This window comes from Gorilla gorilla, chromosome 6, assembly GCF_029281585.2.
Source record: "Gorilla gorilla gorilla isolate KB3781 chromosome 6, NHGRI_mGorGor1-v2.1_pri, whole genome shotgun sequence".
Classification (NCBI taxonomy): domain Eukaryota; kingdom Metazoa; phylum Chordata; class Mammalia; order Primates; family Hominidae; genus Gorilla; species Gorilla gorilla.
The window spans coordinates 47888138-47902692 of NC_073230.2; the positions used below are offsets into that span (position 1 = coordinate 47888138).

General features: G+C 46.2%; 1 protein-coding gene across 7 annotated transcripts in view; it reads right to left on the reverse strand.

Annotated features, from left to right (window-relative positions):
* HECW1 (HECT, C2 and WW domain containing E3 ubiquitin protein ligase 1) overlaps positions 1-14555 on the reverse strand; it is a 449170-nt gene that overhangs the window by 312502 nt on the left and 122113 nt on the right. For 3 of the 7 annotated variants that reach the window (XM_031013201.3, XM_055347691.2, XM_055347690.2), the window contains exon 2: positions 6792-6849. The exons of the other annotated variants lie outside the window; for them this stretch is intronic. In XM_031013201.3, the coding sequence (XP_030869061.1) occupies positions 6792-6818 (27 nt within the window). In that variant the 5' untranslated portion in view covers positions 6819-6849. The remainder of the gene's footprint in view (positions 1-6791; positions 6850-14555) is intronic. 7 annotated transcript variants of the gene reach the window in all.

The window sequence follows — 14555 nt, forward strand, 5'->3', positions numbered from 1 at the left end:
AACAAAAAGCACCGGCGGCCAAATAAAATAAACTTGCAAGGGAGCATGAGTTGGTGACCTCTGGGCTATTTTTTTACGCAAGTTCAGAGAGACAGCATGGGTTTTTAGATTGTACCCAGAGGCGGAAGTACAAGGCAGGGCAGGTACACACAGGACGTTCCTGGTGCTCTCTTCTCCACCTTCCTTCCCCTGTCCTCTCTTCTTAGCACTTCCTAGGGCTTTACATTGTGTTCTACACTTGTGTGGGTTCTTCATTTTCTGACACTCCTTCTCACAGCTAGAATAAAACCTCCAGGAGGCCAGAGACCTGTTTGCTAACAGCTGTATCTCTCATTTTTTGACTATATCTGGTACACAGTAGGCGCTCAATAAATAGTGGCCCAGTTGAAAAGGAATGACTGGTCCATGCTCCCATCTACAACATCCAAGCCAGGCTGAGCTGGTGTCACAGACCCCTCATTTCAGGGTCTGTCATCGAATTCAGAGTAGTTCACGAGGCTGCTGTGGACCAGAGTGACCCAGCATAATCCCTATCCAGAATTTTAAGACAAATACAATGCTACCAAATCCACTTTTATTTTGTATTTCTGTGTGTGTGTGTGTGTGCACGTGTGTGTGTGTGTGCACGTGTGTGTGTGTGTGTGTTTTGGTTAAAAAAATCTGCAAGAGAGGAAGAAAAATACACATCCATCCGTGGCGTATATTCAGCTGTGATCATGAAAATACTGAGTTATTGTCTGAAATCGTGTAAAGCAAGAACCTGCATTAAGAAAGCATAGCTAAGCAAACAGGCCCGGGACCCATATCTGCTGACATACCGTGCTATCCTGAGACTGCCGCAGAACATTTGCAAAGCCGTGTTCTCTAAGAATTCTGCACAGTGCAAACAGGCATGAGGGGAAAAAATACTACTAGGGAACTTCTAGTTCTTGCTGAAAAGGAAAATTTGGAGCTCTAAATCTAGCACTACCAAGCAAGAGACGCATCTGTGGCTGCATATAAAGCTGGTACTCCTTTGCTTGAACAAAATCCCTCAGTATACAGTACTTAAAATAAACAAAGCTCAAAACAGTCAGCTACACACGCATGTTTTTTGGCCACATGCTGCCTGAAGAAAATAGCTATGCAGTGTGCATGCCCTAGTTTAAACCAAGCCTGAATACCGCACAGTCTCATTCCTCTCCCGGTCTCCTTTTCTAGACAGAAATACATTTCCCTTTAATGTACAAGTGAGAAGAAAATATGTTTAAAAGACAGTCCAGGCCCTTGATAAAAGCACTTACTTTGAAAGAACAGGACAGACTACGTATTCAAAACAAGAGCGCCTTCTTAAAGTGCAGGCTCAGAAGTTGTTCAATGGCCAGGACCTTGATTTGTGCTGGCGGCTCTGGTCCTGCTGGGCATGGTTAAGGGCGAGGCTCGCAGCCCGCACGGCGTGGTCCTTCAGGGGTGCTGCGTCAGGCTGACGCTCCGGAACAGTTACTGGGACAGGCTGTGAGCGACTCACCAGGACAGTTTTATTTCTGTGCTGAGCTTGCTGCTTCCTGCTGGGAAAATGTTAGTGGCGGAGTCACACCCAGGTACCGGGCCACAGCCAAGGCTCCGCAGATGACCCGAGTTCTGATGGAGGTGGGGACGGGCGGCGCCCGGCACCTAGGGGGCAGAGGGCGAGCAGTCCCGGAAGAAGACTCACGCTAGGCGATTGGTCTCCTCACGGGAGCTCCTCGACCCTGCCAAGGGCATGACTCAGCTCACCAGGGCAGTGCTGGACCACACTATTTATCCCCTAAGGTCCAGGAAAGCCGAGTTCAGGCAGTGACTGGAGAAGAGCTAGAGGGGAGGCAGAGCGGCCCCTAAGTCACTGGGGTCTAGAGGTCGTGGCCTCACATGCACACAGATTCAGCCCCTTTCTCTTTCGTAGCTGTTGCAATAGAGTGGCCTAGGACTCCGACCCTGAAAACTATGAGGAGGGGGAGGGGAAACAGGAGGAGAACGGGGAGATGGGGGAAGAGGGACAGGAGAAGGAGGAGGAAAAGGAGGAGGAGGAGGAGGAGGGAGAGGAAAGCAGCCGGCCTTACAATGGAGGTTCCAAATCAATAAGTGTAGAGAATTAATGATGTCCTGATTTTCTGTTGGTGTCAGGATGACAAACTGCAGAGTTAGAAGAGAGGCTTCTCATGACTTTGTCAATTTATATCTGCACAACATTATAACCAAAAGCAAGCCAGAGATTACTGGAAGTTTAGGGAAGCTGGCTGTGGTTCTACACCTCTGTCTCCTGATACGTTCTAGACCCAGGATGTGTCTAGATGAAGGATGTGGTGGGGCGGGGTATGGTGTAGGGAACCTCAGGATCGTTTTCAGTTTGGAAGATTTAAGCAAGAACATACAAGTTCTGGAGCCACAGATTTTCTTTATTGTGTAGAGTATGGGGTGAAGGAGATTGATGTAACAATGCCCATTCTGTGTCAGGAGAGGAGTGTTGCTGTCAGGAGCTCTGGGGCTCCACCTCAGCCCCGCGATCTCTGGGTGATCTCTGATGACACACAACCTCTCTGGGCTCCTCTCTCTTTCTTCTTCTTTCTCTCCTCTCCTCACCTCTCCTCCTCTCCTTTATCTTTCTCTTCCCTCCCTCTCTCCATCGTTTTCCCTCCCTCCCTCCCTCCCTTCCTTACTTCCTTCCTCTCTCCCTCCCTTCTTGCTTGCTTTCTTCTTTCTCTTTTTCTTTCCTTCCTTTCTTCTTCCTTCCTTCTTTGCTTTCTCTCTCTTTTTCTTTCCTTCCCTCCTTCTTTTTTCTCTTTTTTCCTCTCTTTCCCTTCCTCCCTCCTTCCTTCCTTCCTCTCTCTCTCCCTCCCTCCCTTCTTGCTTGCTTTCTTCTTTCTCTCTTTCTTTCCTTCCTTCCTTCTTCCTTCCTTTCTCTCTCTCTTTCTTTCCTTTCCTTCCCTCCTTATTCTTTTTTCTCTCTTTTTTCCTCTCTTTCCCTTCCTTCCTCCCTCCTTCCTTCCTTCCTTTCTTCCTTCCTTCTTCCCTCCCTCCCTCCCTCTCCCCTTCCTTCCTCTCTCTCTCTCTCTTTCTTTCCTTCCATAGCATCTTGCTCTGTTGCCTAGGCTGGAGTGCAATGGCACAATTATAGCCCACTGCAGCCTCTAACTCCTGGGCTCAAGCAATTCTGCCTCAACCACCAGAGTAACTGTGACTGCAGGTGCACTGCCATGCCTGGCTAAAATTTTATTTTTATTAGAGATGGGGTCTCACTATGTTGCCCAGGCTTATATAGACTGGTCTCAAGCTATCCTCCTGCTATCCCCCTCCCAAAGTGCTGGATTACAGGCATGAGCCACTGTGCCTGGTCTGGGCTTCACTTTCGACATGAGAAGTTGTTATGATCCCTCAAATTTTAGTGCCCTATTCTTCCATGTCCTGCCATCTAGCACATGCCCTAAACAGAAGGAAATCAAATGAACCAAGTTTTCCTGCGTATTTCTTCCATTGTCCTCCCTTCATTCCTCTACCTTAAGGCAGTAAATTCCACCAAAGGATCACACCGTGGCATTGTAGTCAAAACAGAGCTAAACTCTGAACAGCCCAGAGGAACTGATTTTCTAGTCGTTGGAGAGTATAGCAGACATGGAGCTGTGCTTCTCTTTTAAGAACAGATTCATTGCCTAGTTGTCAGGATGCTGTCAGCTGACAGTTTCCAGCCACCAACTCCTTCCACTCCACCTATGTATGGAGGGGTGCTCAGGCTCTCTTTAGGGTGCCTTGGCCTAACACTAAGCTAGGTGGGGGTGCAAGGGTCTAGCCATTCCCACCCAACACTGGGTCTCTGAACAGGCAGTTTTTGCTCCTGAGAGTCCACTGGGCTGGCAGAGGCTCTGCCAGGCTGCAGCCCCCACACAATTCCACTTCCTCCCTTTCCCTGTCACAAACGTTCGTTCTCTCTTGCCCTCTCGGGGGACCTAACAGACACAGCGATGCCAGTCATTTGCAATGCAGGTTTTGTTTTTTCTCCACAGAGGGCCTTTGATAGGCTTAGAAAGCCATCTTTGGGTGACAAGATACTTGTCTTTGTAGCATAAAGATCTTCAGCACAGATTTCTTATTCTCTTATTCACAGATGTGGAAAGGCTTAGTTCCTGTCAGGTCTAGCTAGCATTTCTCAACCAGGAGTGCATACCAGAATCACCTAGAGACCTTTTCAGTGTGCAAGTACACAGGCTTCACGTGCAGAGCTAGACTTGGTGGTTTGCGATGTACCCCTGGTTGAGAACCGGTGGTTATAGCATAAAATTCTTCCTTGTATGAGCCTCTCCCATAGATAAGCATTCATCCTGCTAAGGATCATTCCAGAAGCTGAAAATACATTAAGTGGTCAATTAAATTATCCCTAGTTTATTTCTTTTCTTTTCTTTTCTCTTTTAGAGACAAGGTCTTGCTATGTCACCCAGGCTGGAATGCAGTGGTGCCATATTAGCTCACTGTAGCCTGGAACTCCTGGGCTCAAGCGATTCTCCCTGTTCAGCCTCCTCAGTAGCTGGGACTACAGGCACACACCATCATGCCCAGCTAATTTTTTTTTTTTTATTTTTCATAGAAATGGGATCTCCCTACGGCTCGGGCTGGTCTCATACTCGTGGCGTCAAGTGATCCTCCTGCCTTAGCCTCCAGAGCTTATTTCCAGATATTTTCATAAGTCCAGCTAGTAGTGCTGCAGACTCATTTCAGAGCATGATGAATCTTCTTATAAAATATTAGGGGAAGGTGTAGGGAACTTTGGGATTATTTTTAATTTTGAAGATTTACATGAAAGCACAGAAGTTATGGGGCCATAGATTCCCTTTACTGAGTAAGGTGCGGGGTAAGGAGCTTTGCATTTACCTTCCAGGAAACCTGGAAATAAGGTTGCTGCATCCTGTCCTTTCAGGTTCCCTGTGTCATTGCAGGAGGCTGTACTGATGCTCATGTTTTGTTTCACAAGCTAAGTCCTTGACAGCATCAGCTGGGATCCCAGTCTTCTCTCTCATGTTACCCAGTGAGAACTCACTCACATAAATGTCAGGGGAGAATACTTGGCCTTCTGTTTCCTGGATCACTGAATAAAATCCCCTATGATGATCTGTGTGCGTATTTGGCTTTGCTGTTTGGTTCCAGGAGTTTTATTTCAAGGCAAAGCTTGTATCTGAAGATGCCATGAGCTGAGATTGTCTAGGACTGAGAAGCCCTAACTTCCCAAGGACACTAGTCCTGGAAAGAAGAAAGAGGCGGCATTCTTCCTGAATGTAAAATGCACTCAGAAGGAACTGCTTGGTATTTAAAAACTACTTCTCATTCTATCTTTAAAGCCAAAGAGAAAACACCGAAGTCCAAGGGGAATGCAGACAGACTGAGTGCTATGGAAACTTTCTCTTAGCAAAATTAACGCCTTCCCCAAGGGATGGCTGAAGGGTGGAGTAAGCTGAGTGGACTGGGGAAATCAAGGCTTTGCTGAGCTCTGAGTTGTGAAAATGGTACAGAGGAAGTGGCTCCTGACTGCACACCAAGCTGGGATACTCAAGGAGATAAAGGGGAATTTAAGTGACTGTGCTGAGACTGTTCCTGGATGTTTGGCAGCACAGGATTAAGTATTAATTTAATGCTTCCTTAATCCAACACATGCTATGCTCATTCTTTAAGTGCATTAGGCAGAACTTGTGAATTAAGAGAGCTGCCCTCTGCATGAGTAGGCAGCAGGGCCCTGTGGCAGAGGAGAAGCTGCCTCTGCATGTGAGCGTGGCCTCATCTTCCCACCCGCTGATGCGTACCAAGGCACACACTGAACATCTCAGGGCGTCCCTCTCCTTCTTGCAGGGTTATTTCAAGGATTAGCTGAATATGCATGTGGATAGGCTTAATAAATTTGCAAAGTGCTATGCAAATGTGGGCTTTTATTTCCTTTTTAGAGAAAAGCCTCACATCAGGATTGGCTGAGTATTACCCAAGCAGCACAGGGCCCAGTGGATGGACTCCAGCTCAGACAGGCAGACCTCAGTGGGAATCAATGCTCCTCAGTTACCTACTGGGAGACTTCAGAGCAGCCACTCAACCCTCCATGACCCAGTTCCCTCGTACATCAAATGGGGACAATGATCATACCTACCTCTCAGGAGAGGAGCTCATGGGGAGCTCATTCAGCACAAACCATGATGCATGGTGCCCAGTAAATGTGAGCTGTGATGACTGTAAACCTGGGCTGTCACCAAAAGTAAAACCATGACACAGAGGAAAGAGGAGCGTTGGCAGGAAGTCTTGGGGAGCTGGTGGAAAGTACTTCCAGGGAAAGCCACCCTGCTGCAAGGGCCCATCCTAATGAGCCATCAGCCTCCCAGAGGATGGCCTGGCTCTGAGTCAGGAGGAGAAGCTGTTGCTCTTGTCTCAAGGCCTATTTCTGTCTGTCCATATCAACTGTACAGCAATTACCCATACACAGCGGAGCTCTCAGCTGTAATTCTGGAAGTAGCATCATAGAATGTTTCCAGGTACAAATTCACTTGTAACAACTGTACGTTCACATCACACAAGGAGGACTCCACATGCAAAAACATCATCTCAAAATGGAGCACAGTCGAATTCTGGGGTGGATGCAGGTGGTGGGGAGGGAGGGTGATGGATCTCAAATGTCCAGCCACACTTGAGATAATTCCTGGGCTGGGCAACCACAATGGCCCTGGGCTGAGGCACATTCCATTATGAGTGGAGTGGGTTTATAATGGAATGACATGGATGGTTTCTTATAATCAGAAAAGCACACTGACCTTCACACTACACAGGTGCAGCAGCATAATGACCCACCACGTGTACGCGCATCAATTCCTGGGGAAAAGTCCAACGAGGTTAACTTAGCGTGTATCCCAAGCAAACAAAATCAGCAACATTACCCACACAAACAACATTGTTCCCCCCACCCCCGCCAAGATACCTGGCCTGGGCAACCGACGTGCAAAAGGAAAAATCACACAAGGACCACACTCATTTTGATAAAGTGGATAAAAAGTTGCAAGCAACGTTATTCTGTGCCATAAGTAATTTGATTTTATTTTAAACTTTAATTTAAGGAATGAGACTCACGAGCCTAGAATTTTTTTTTTCTTTTTCAAGTAACAAGGATTTGGTGTGGGTGTTTGTGGGGAAAGAGAAGTTCTGCTCTCCCAGCCGTCTGAGAAGGCCAGCTAAAAGCATCCTCACATATGATCCACTCCTGAAGCTCCCTCAACCACAAAGGAAGGGGAATCTACAGTTAAACTGCTGAAAATTCACTGCCTGTTTCAGTGCCCTTACTCCCTCAGGCATTTACTCAGATGGGAAAGACTCAAGAAGTGCCGTCCCCTTCCACTTGTTGTCCTGCGGAGTGACTGTCACCACAATAAACTTGGCATCACTGGTCTCACCATTGGCACTTTAGAGCTACCATGTCCAAAATTAGCATACAGGACTTGAGCAGAGATGCCAGGCATGGGACAGTTGCTGACGGCATCATCTATCAGGGCCCTCTTAATCTAGGTATTGTTTTGGTTCATACGTCTTTATTCTGATTTTATAACCTCATCTTCCTTTGGAGTTACAGTCACCATGAAAATAATCAATATGGCCTGATTCCAGAAAAAAGCAGTCTATGATGTCAGCATTCCCAAACCCCGATGAAACCTGAAGCTTTGCTGACAAATGAATTCGTGTAAGAAACGAGTAGCAAGCTTGCATTCTAGGTGCAGAGATTACGTTCTCAACCCTGGTCCAAGCAGATCTGAATAGAAGATGGAGAGAATTCGACATCTACTTACTGAGATCCTGCTCTGTGTCCAACGCCCTGGTGGACGCTACTGGACTTCTCAGTGGTGACGCACACCGTGCAGCACCCTTGCTCCTTCCCACTCCCTGCCACAGCCACTGGCTTCCTGGATGGTTCTCAGGCTGCCCCAGCTCTGCCCCATCTGCAGGCTCCCCTGCACTGCCTTCCCCCTTGGAGAAGGGCCAACTAGGAAAAGATGCAAGAAGGAACACACTAGGGCCATGTCCCTGCCTCTGGCCTTAGTTACCATGTGAACATCGCCAACTCTCCAATTTCTGTGATAGGTCAGAGCACTCATCTGATGTCCAAACCCAGTCCCCATCCACTGGAGCTTTGCGCAGCCACCCAAGCACCATGCAAGAAAAACTCAGGATCTTTATTCCTATGCCCAAGCTTCCCTTAAAAGTCTAGCCTTAGTCATGGTTCCTCTGCCGCTTAGAGCTCCCTGTCAGGAACTGGGACAGCTTTCTTTCTCCAGTCCTCTTTCTTCATCCTTTTTGTCCAACCAAGCGCTGAGTTCATCTGCTCCTACCTCCTAACGGTTCTAGAATTCATCTGCCTCTCACCATTTCTGCCTCCTCCAGCATGGTCCAAACCTCCTCTCCCACTCAACTCCCATGGAGCCTAACCGGCATCCTTGTCTGCACCTTTGCTCTTAATACAGTCTCCACAATGGACAGAACACTTTATTGAAAAAGGAAACCTGATGTCGCCCTTCCTTGTTTTAGTGGCTTCACACTTCCTTTAGGCTAAAGCTCTAAATACCAGTTTGAGACTTACTTTATACAAACATGCAAAGTGGATCTGGTCCTCCCTCCTCCCCGACCTCACTGCTGCCTCACTCCTCCTGACCTGTGACACTCTGGCCACTTGGGAATCCTACAGTCTCCAGAGGCACTTATTTACCCCTTCCTTGGAGATGTCAGTGTGCTGTCCCTGCTGCCTGACCTGAGCTGACATTAGCCCTTCTTCCTCCACACCCCCTACTCCTTGGCCTCCCCTGTGCTTCCCCTTCCCCCATGACAGAGGCCTGGGAATAGTACCCTGTAGTTATTATTTTTTGACAGTTTTAAAAATAATTCTAATGAACTGTTTATGTATATATTTGTTTAATGTCTATCTTGCAAAATTACTCAGAATTCTCTGGGAGCTGGGGCTGCCATCCTCAGCACTTAGCACAGAGCCTGGTATAGGGTGTGCTCACTGTCCTAAGCCAAATATTGATCCAATTAATTAAACACACACACACACACATACATTAGGAGAGTAAAAAGAAGAGGAAAAAAGACCACTCAAATGGGCTGTTTAGACATTATCTATTTAGCACTTAGCACTGGAGATACTGGTATATTTCACTTTACAGTTTACTGTAAATTATTTCTTTACAGTTTACTAATTGTTTAACTGCAAAGCTTGACTCTGGAAATAAAAAAGGAATGAGAGCAGAAGTGGAGACTTTATAAAGAAAGTGAATGGGGATCAAAAAGGATCCAGCTCCAGCTCCTGGAAGCTTACCCCACCCCACCAAAGAGAACCTGGATGGAACCCTCTTTCATCAGGAATAAACTGGAGCCCAAGGAAATGAAGGAATCAGATGGGGACCAAGTGACCTGTCCACACAAAAGCCATCTGATGAGTGCTTCTACTCCCTGCTCACAGCCCACCTTCAGCTACACAGATCTGCACGGCCCCTCGCTTCTGCCATATGGGATCCAGCCTGACAGCAGCGAATGAGTGCACAGATTTCAAGTAGAGGAAATCCCCAGGAAATGGCAAGGGACAGTATTAGGAATCGACAAAGTACTACTTTAAAATAACCTTAGATTAGATGATTCTTCCTTCAAAGGCACAACTGGTTTACACACAGCTATACACAGCCAGTTCCTCTGTTGGACTCAAGTGGCCATGACCCTCAGGAAAATCCTCTAGGAGTGCTTGGCACAGGGCAGCAGGAAGTCACGTGGGGAGGGTCCCTCTGCAGACCCTTGCGGCACAGCAACAGGAGAGCAGGGCGGTGTTGGAGGCCCAGCCCTGCCTGAGGCCACTTCTTCATAGGTCCTGGCTGCCGCACCCTGCTTATGCCCTGCAAACCCCTGGCACCTCTCTAAAGCCCTGTGAATCAACCATCTGACACGGCCTGTCACTACTCATCAAAGCTGACTGGCAGTGACACCACCTCTGAGGCCTGATGCTCTACCACAGCTGCTAGGTCACCTGAGTAGAGTTAGGATTATTAAAAATCAAATGAACCAAGCAGGATGTTTTTCCTGGGCAAATATTGATCTGTCCCTACCCAAATGAACTAAGATTAAAAACCAAATATTAGAAAGCACGTTACCCTTCAGACCATACTGTGATTTATCATAGGCTAAAACAAATTGTTTCATTGTTTTGCTTCCCTCCTCTTTCATTCGGTCTGTCGTCTGATAAGTGGAGGATTTTTTGAGGAAGAGGTCAAGATCATTCATGGGTGGAATACATAAAAGCTAGCAATATAAAAGATGACATTTATTTATTTATTTATTATTACTTTATTTGAGACGGAGTCTTGCTCTGTCGCCCGGGCTGGAGTGTAGTGGCCAGATCTCGGCTCACTGCAAGCTCCGCCTCCCGGGTTCACGCCATTCTCCTGCCTCAGCCTCCCGAGTAGCTGGGACTACAAGCGCCCACCACCATGCCTGGCTTTTTGTATTTTTAGTAGAGATGGGGTTTCACCGCGTTAGCCAGGATGGTCTTGATCTCCTGACCTCGTGATTCTCCCGCCTCGGCCTCCCAAAGTGCTGGGATTACAGGCGTGAGCCACCGTGCCTGGCAAAAGGTGACATTTAAAAAAAACTTTTTTTCCTAATTATAGAAACAAAGTACATTTGCTTTTGAAAAGCCAAGCCATACGGACGACAAACGATATGATGAAAGGTCACTCAGAACTCCACCCTAGAAGAAAGCCAGAAGTCCTGGTTCGGGTAAGGTTCTCTTTTTTATGGGGTGGTTTGAGAGAGGCCCAGCCAGTGTGCCGCCTTCTGGGAGGGACATGTCCCTACAGGTCTGGGGCTGTAAGAGTGCATCACAGCTAAGAAGGCCTGGAGTGGCTGGTCCTCAAAGGGGGCTTGTGATATTTAAAAATAATTTACACTTATTTTAAGTGGGTGTATCTAACATCCCCAGAAATCTGGTCAGCTGGGGCAATTGCCCCTCACAAAAGACTATCATTGTGACTATCAATTATTTTAAGTTGTCCTAAGTATGGACAATTGGCATTTAGGATTTGTTGAGTTCCAGCAGGAGGTGCCAAGCTGTAGAGATATTTAAAGACATACAATTCCTATTTCAGTGACCCCAAACCCCTCAAGGAAATTTATGGCCCTCCTCTTCTATCTTTGCCCTCTAGGGCAAAGACCCTAGCACAGTGTGCGCCATCTAATAACTATTTGCCGACAGACCAACCAACCTGGTACATGAAGGAAGGGAAAGCCTGTGTGTGCATTCCCAAATATGTGGTTAATTCCTGAAATGTCCCACTAGACACCCTTGCAAAGACAAAGTAAGCTCAGTTGCACATATTTTGAAGGGGATTTTTAAAACTTGCTTCTTCTTAGAGACCAGAAAATTACATTTGCTAATTTAATAAAACTATTCTTTGTTGCAAGAGCCCAAGAGGTGGGATGAAGAGTTTCACTAGATCGTCTCCCTTTTGGCTGATGTCGCAGCAAGTATTCATCAGCCATCAGCCAGACTGGATAGCAGGCCAAAAAAGTGGCCGTCTGGTCTCACGTTGGAAGTTCTGTTTTAAACTTTGTGACCTTGATTCCATCAGCATGAGTTGGGGTCTGACTGATTTTGTTTTGTCCCAATCTATTTTCTTTCAGTCCCTTGTTTTGATCCAACGTCAATTTTCAGGAGATATAAAATTTACTGTTATATAACATTATGGTGTTATTGTCACTGAATTCATTTTCCTGGGAGGAGGTCTCTTTATGATCCAATACCTAATAGCATCATTTCCTGTCAGCAATGACTTACAATGCCTTCCAAATTCCCAGGCCCCTCCTCTATGACAGAAAAACCCTCTTACATTAGAGGGAAAAAAAGGTTTTGACAAATAGTCCAGGCTTTACTTGAAGAGCATGAACTTAGTGGTATAGCCAGTGGGCTATTCCTTTTTAAAGATATTTATTTTACTCATATATTTTTCATTTTCATTCATTCATACATTTTTTCACTTCTCTAGCATATCCATACGGCTAAACAATGACACACAGGGAGAACATAAAGATGGCTTCACTTTAAACTTCCACGTTCCCTAACTTCCCATTTGACACTTTCTTCCCAACCTGAGGGAGCCATCCTTGTTTGTAGATAGACTGGTCCAAAGATCCAGTTTGTCCCTAGAGGAACAGTTCTAACTCCATACCAGGCAACATAAATATGACCACTTGTGGGTGTGGCCACCTCCTCCCCAGGCCTTACTCCTCAGACTCCAATTCTGAGCACCAGAGGGAAAAGTCACATGAGAAGTCAAGCTGGGTCCTGGAGCCAAGGTGATAAGAACAGGGATGGGGACAGCTTCTGGCCAGCACCCACTCTGGTGCCAGCATCATGGCCATGAGCTGGGACCCCTCCCCACCAGTGCCATCCCTCCCAGTGCAGCGCTTTATTGCTGCTCAGCCCAGAGCTGTTTGCTTTCTTCCCTAACCTTCATGTTTCATCTGAGGCACATCTGTGATGGGCAAACACACGTAATAGAACTCCATCCTTGAATAACTCCACAACAGAGCTGTCTTCTAAGAATAATAGCTAATCCTAGGGTGTTTTCATTAAAAACAGATTTCAGTGACAGACTATCAAAACATTTTCCTTTTACAAAAAGCAATATGATGGGGCAGAATTATGCAAAGGATACAGGCTTCACTCTGCCCTGAGCAACCAAGGGCCCTCTCCCATCGGCTTCAGTATCTCATTTAACTTTCCTGTCATGGATATGCAAGCAGACTAAGTCCTACTCAGCGCTTTTGCAGGCTCCAAGTGGGGGGGGGGGGGGGCGGGGAAAGACTGGTAAATTGCATTTCTGCCTCTATTTTCAAAATCTGTCACCAGTTATCCTTGAGGGGTGGTTTGCTTATGTTCTTAGGGAGTTGGAGAGGTATTATCTAGCAAAGCAGGCTCAGAGTCACCCAACATGCATTGACTGTCTCCCACATAGCTGGCATTGTTTTGGGAGCTGCAGATACAATGGTAAATGCTCATATTGCTTTACACATATTAACCCATTTGATCCTCACAATAATCTAGCGAGGCAGTTCCTATAACTGTCTACACTTTACAGAGGAGGAAACTGAGGCATAGAGTCACTGTAATATGCCCAATGTCATGCAAGTAGTAAGGAGCAGAAAAGCAGATTCAGAGCCAGGCACCTGGCTCCAGAATGCCAATGCTCAGTGGTCCACTCTGCAAAGACTAGTGTGGTCCCTGCCCTTCAGGAGAGGAGACACACCAAACAGATGAGCTGAACGCACAACAAGATGTTACAGCATTCCATTTAAGAGCCGAGGAGGGCTCCAGGCAGGTCTTCTCCAGTGATTTACATTTTATTTTGGTCAGAAATACCTTTAAGACACTGGCAGCAATGTCCCTTTTCCCCAGAACCTCTGAAGCCCCAGCTTCCATTAGGCAAACAGTCACACTTTACCTACCTACCTACCTACCTACCTACCTACTTCCTTCCTTCCTTCCTTCTTTTTTTCTTTCTTCCCTCCCTCCCATCCCCGCTTCCTCCCTCCCTCCCTCCTTCTCCTCCCTAGTTTTCACTTTACCTTTATAGTCTCTTCTTTCTGAAATTAATCATTGGGTATAGTTAGTTTTTTTTTTTTGTTTCATTTACTATTGTGAAAGGAAAATAAATCTCGGGACCCCCAAATCACTAAGCCAAGGGAAAACTCAAGCTGGCAACTATGGCAGGCAAACCTGCTTCCCATTTTATTCCTAAATAAGGCAGCTACAAAGATTTTTAAAAAAGCTACACACCTCCCTCATAATGTGCCCACACAGAAATTTGTTGTGGGCCTCATGATCTTTACCCTACAACAGTTCTGTTGAATTTCACCCTGGCAATGTAAACTGATAGCTAATCTTCACAGCTCACCTGAGACAAATGCATATTTGATTGCTTCCTCTGCCCTATTCTTTATGTAAAAATGCAGATTCACCGAGCCAGACTACATTGAGTATTCAGCGAAAGGCTGATCAAGGACTCAAAAGAATGCAATCTTCTGTCTCTTATCTACCTATGACCTGGAAGTTCCTGCTTCAAGTTTTCCCACCTTTTGGGACCAAACCAATGTACATCTTATACATATTGATTGACGTCTCATGTCTCCCCAAAATGTACAAAAGCAAGCTGTACCCCAACCACCTTGGGCCTCAGGACCTCCTGACACCATCAGGAGTGCAGCCTTAACCTTGCCAAAAGAAACTTTCTAAATTGACTGACACCTGTATCAGACACTTTGAATTCACACTATTTCATTTGAGCTTTCCCCCCCATGAGTGGTTTTCCAAATCACTTAATAATTTTAGTAATTACTTAAATAATGATATAGATTAAGTAATCACTTAATATATCATAATATCTGAAATTTCTTATTAACTTGTGTCTATTTCAGGACTTTACTCCTATTGCTCTTTCTATTCATATGCCCACACATGAAGTTTTAGTGTTTGCATGTGTGTATATACA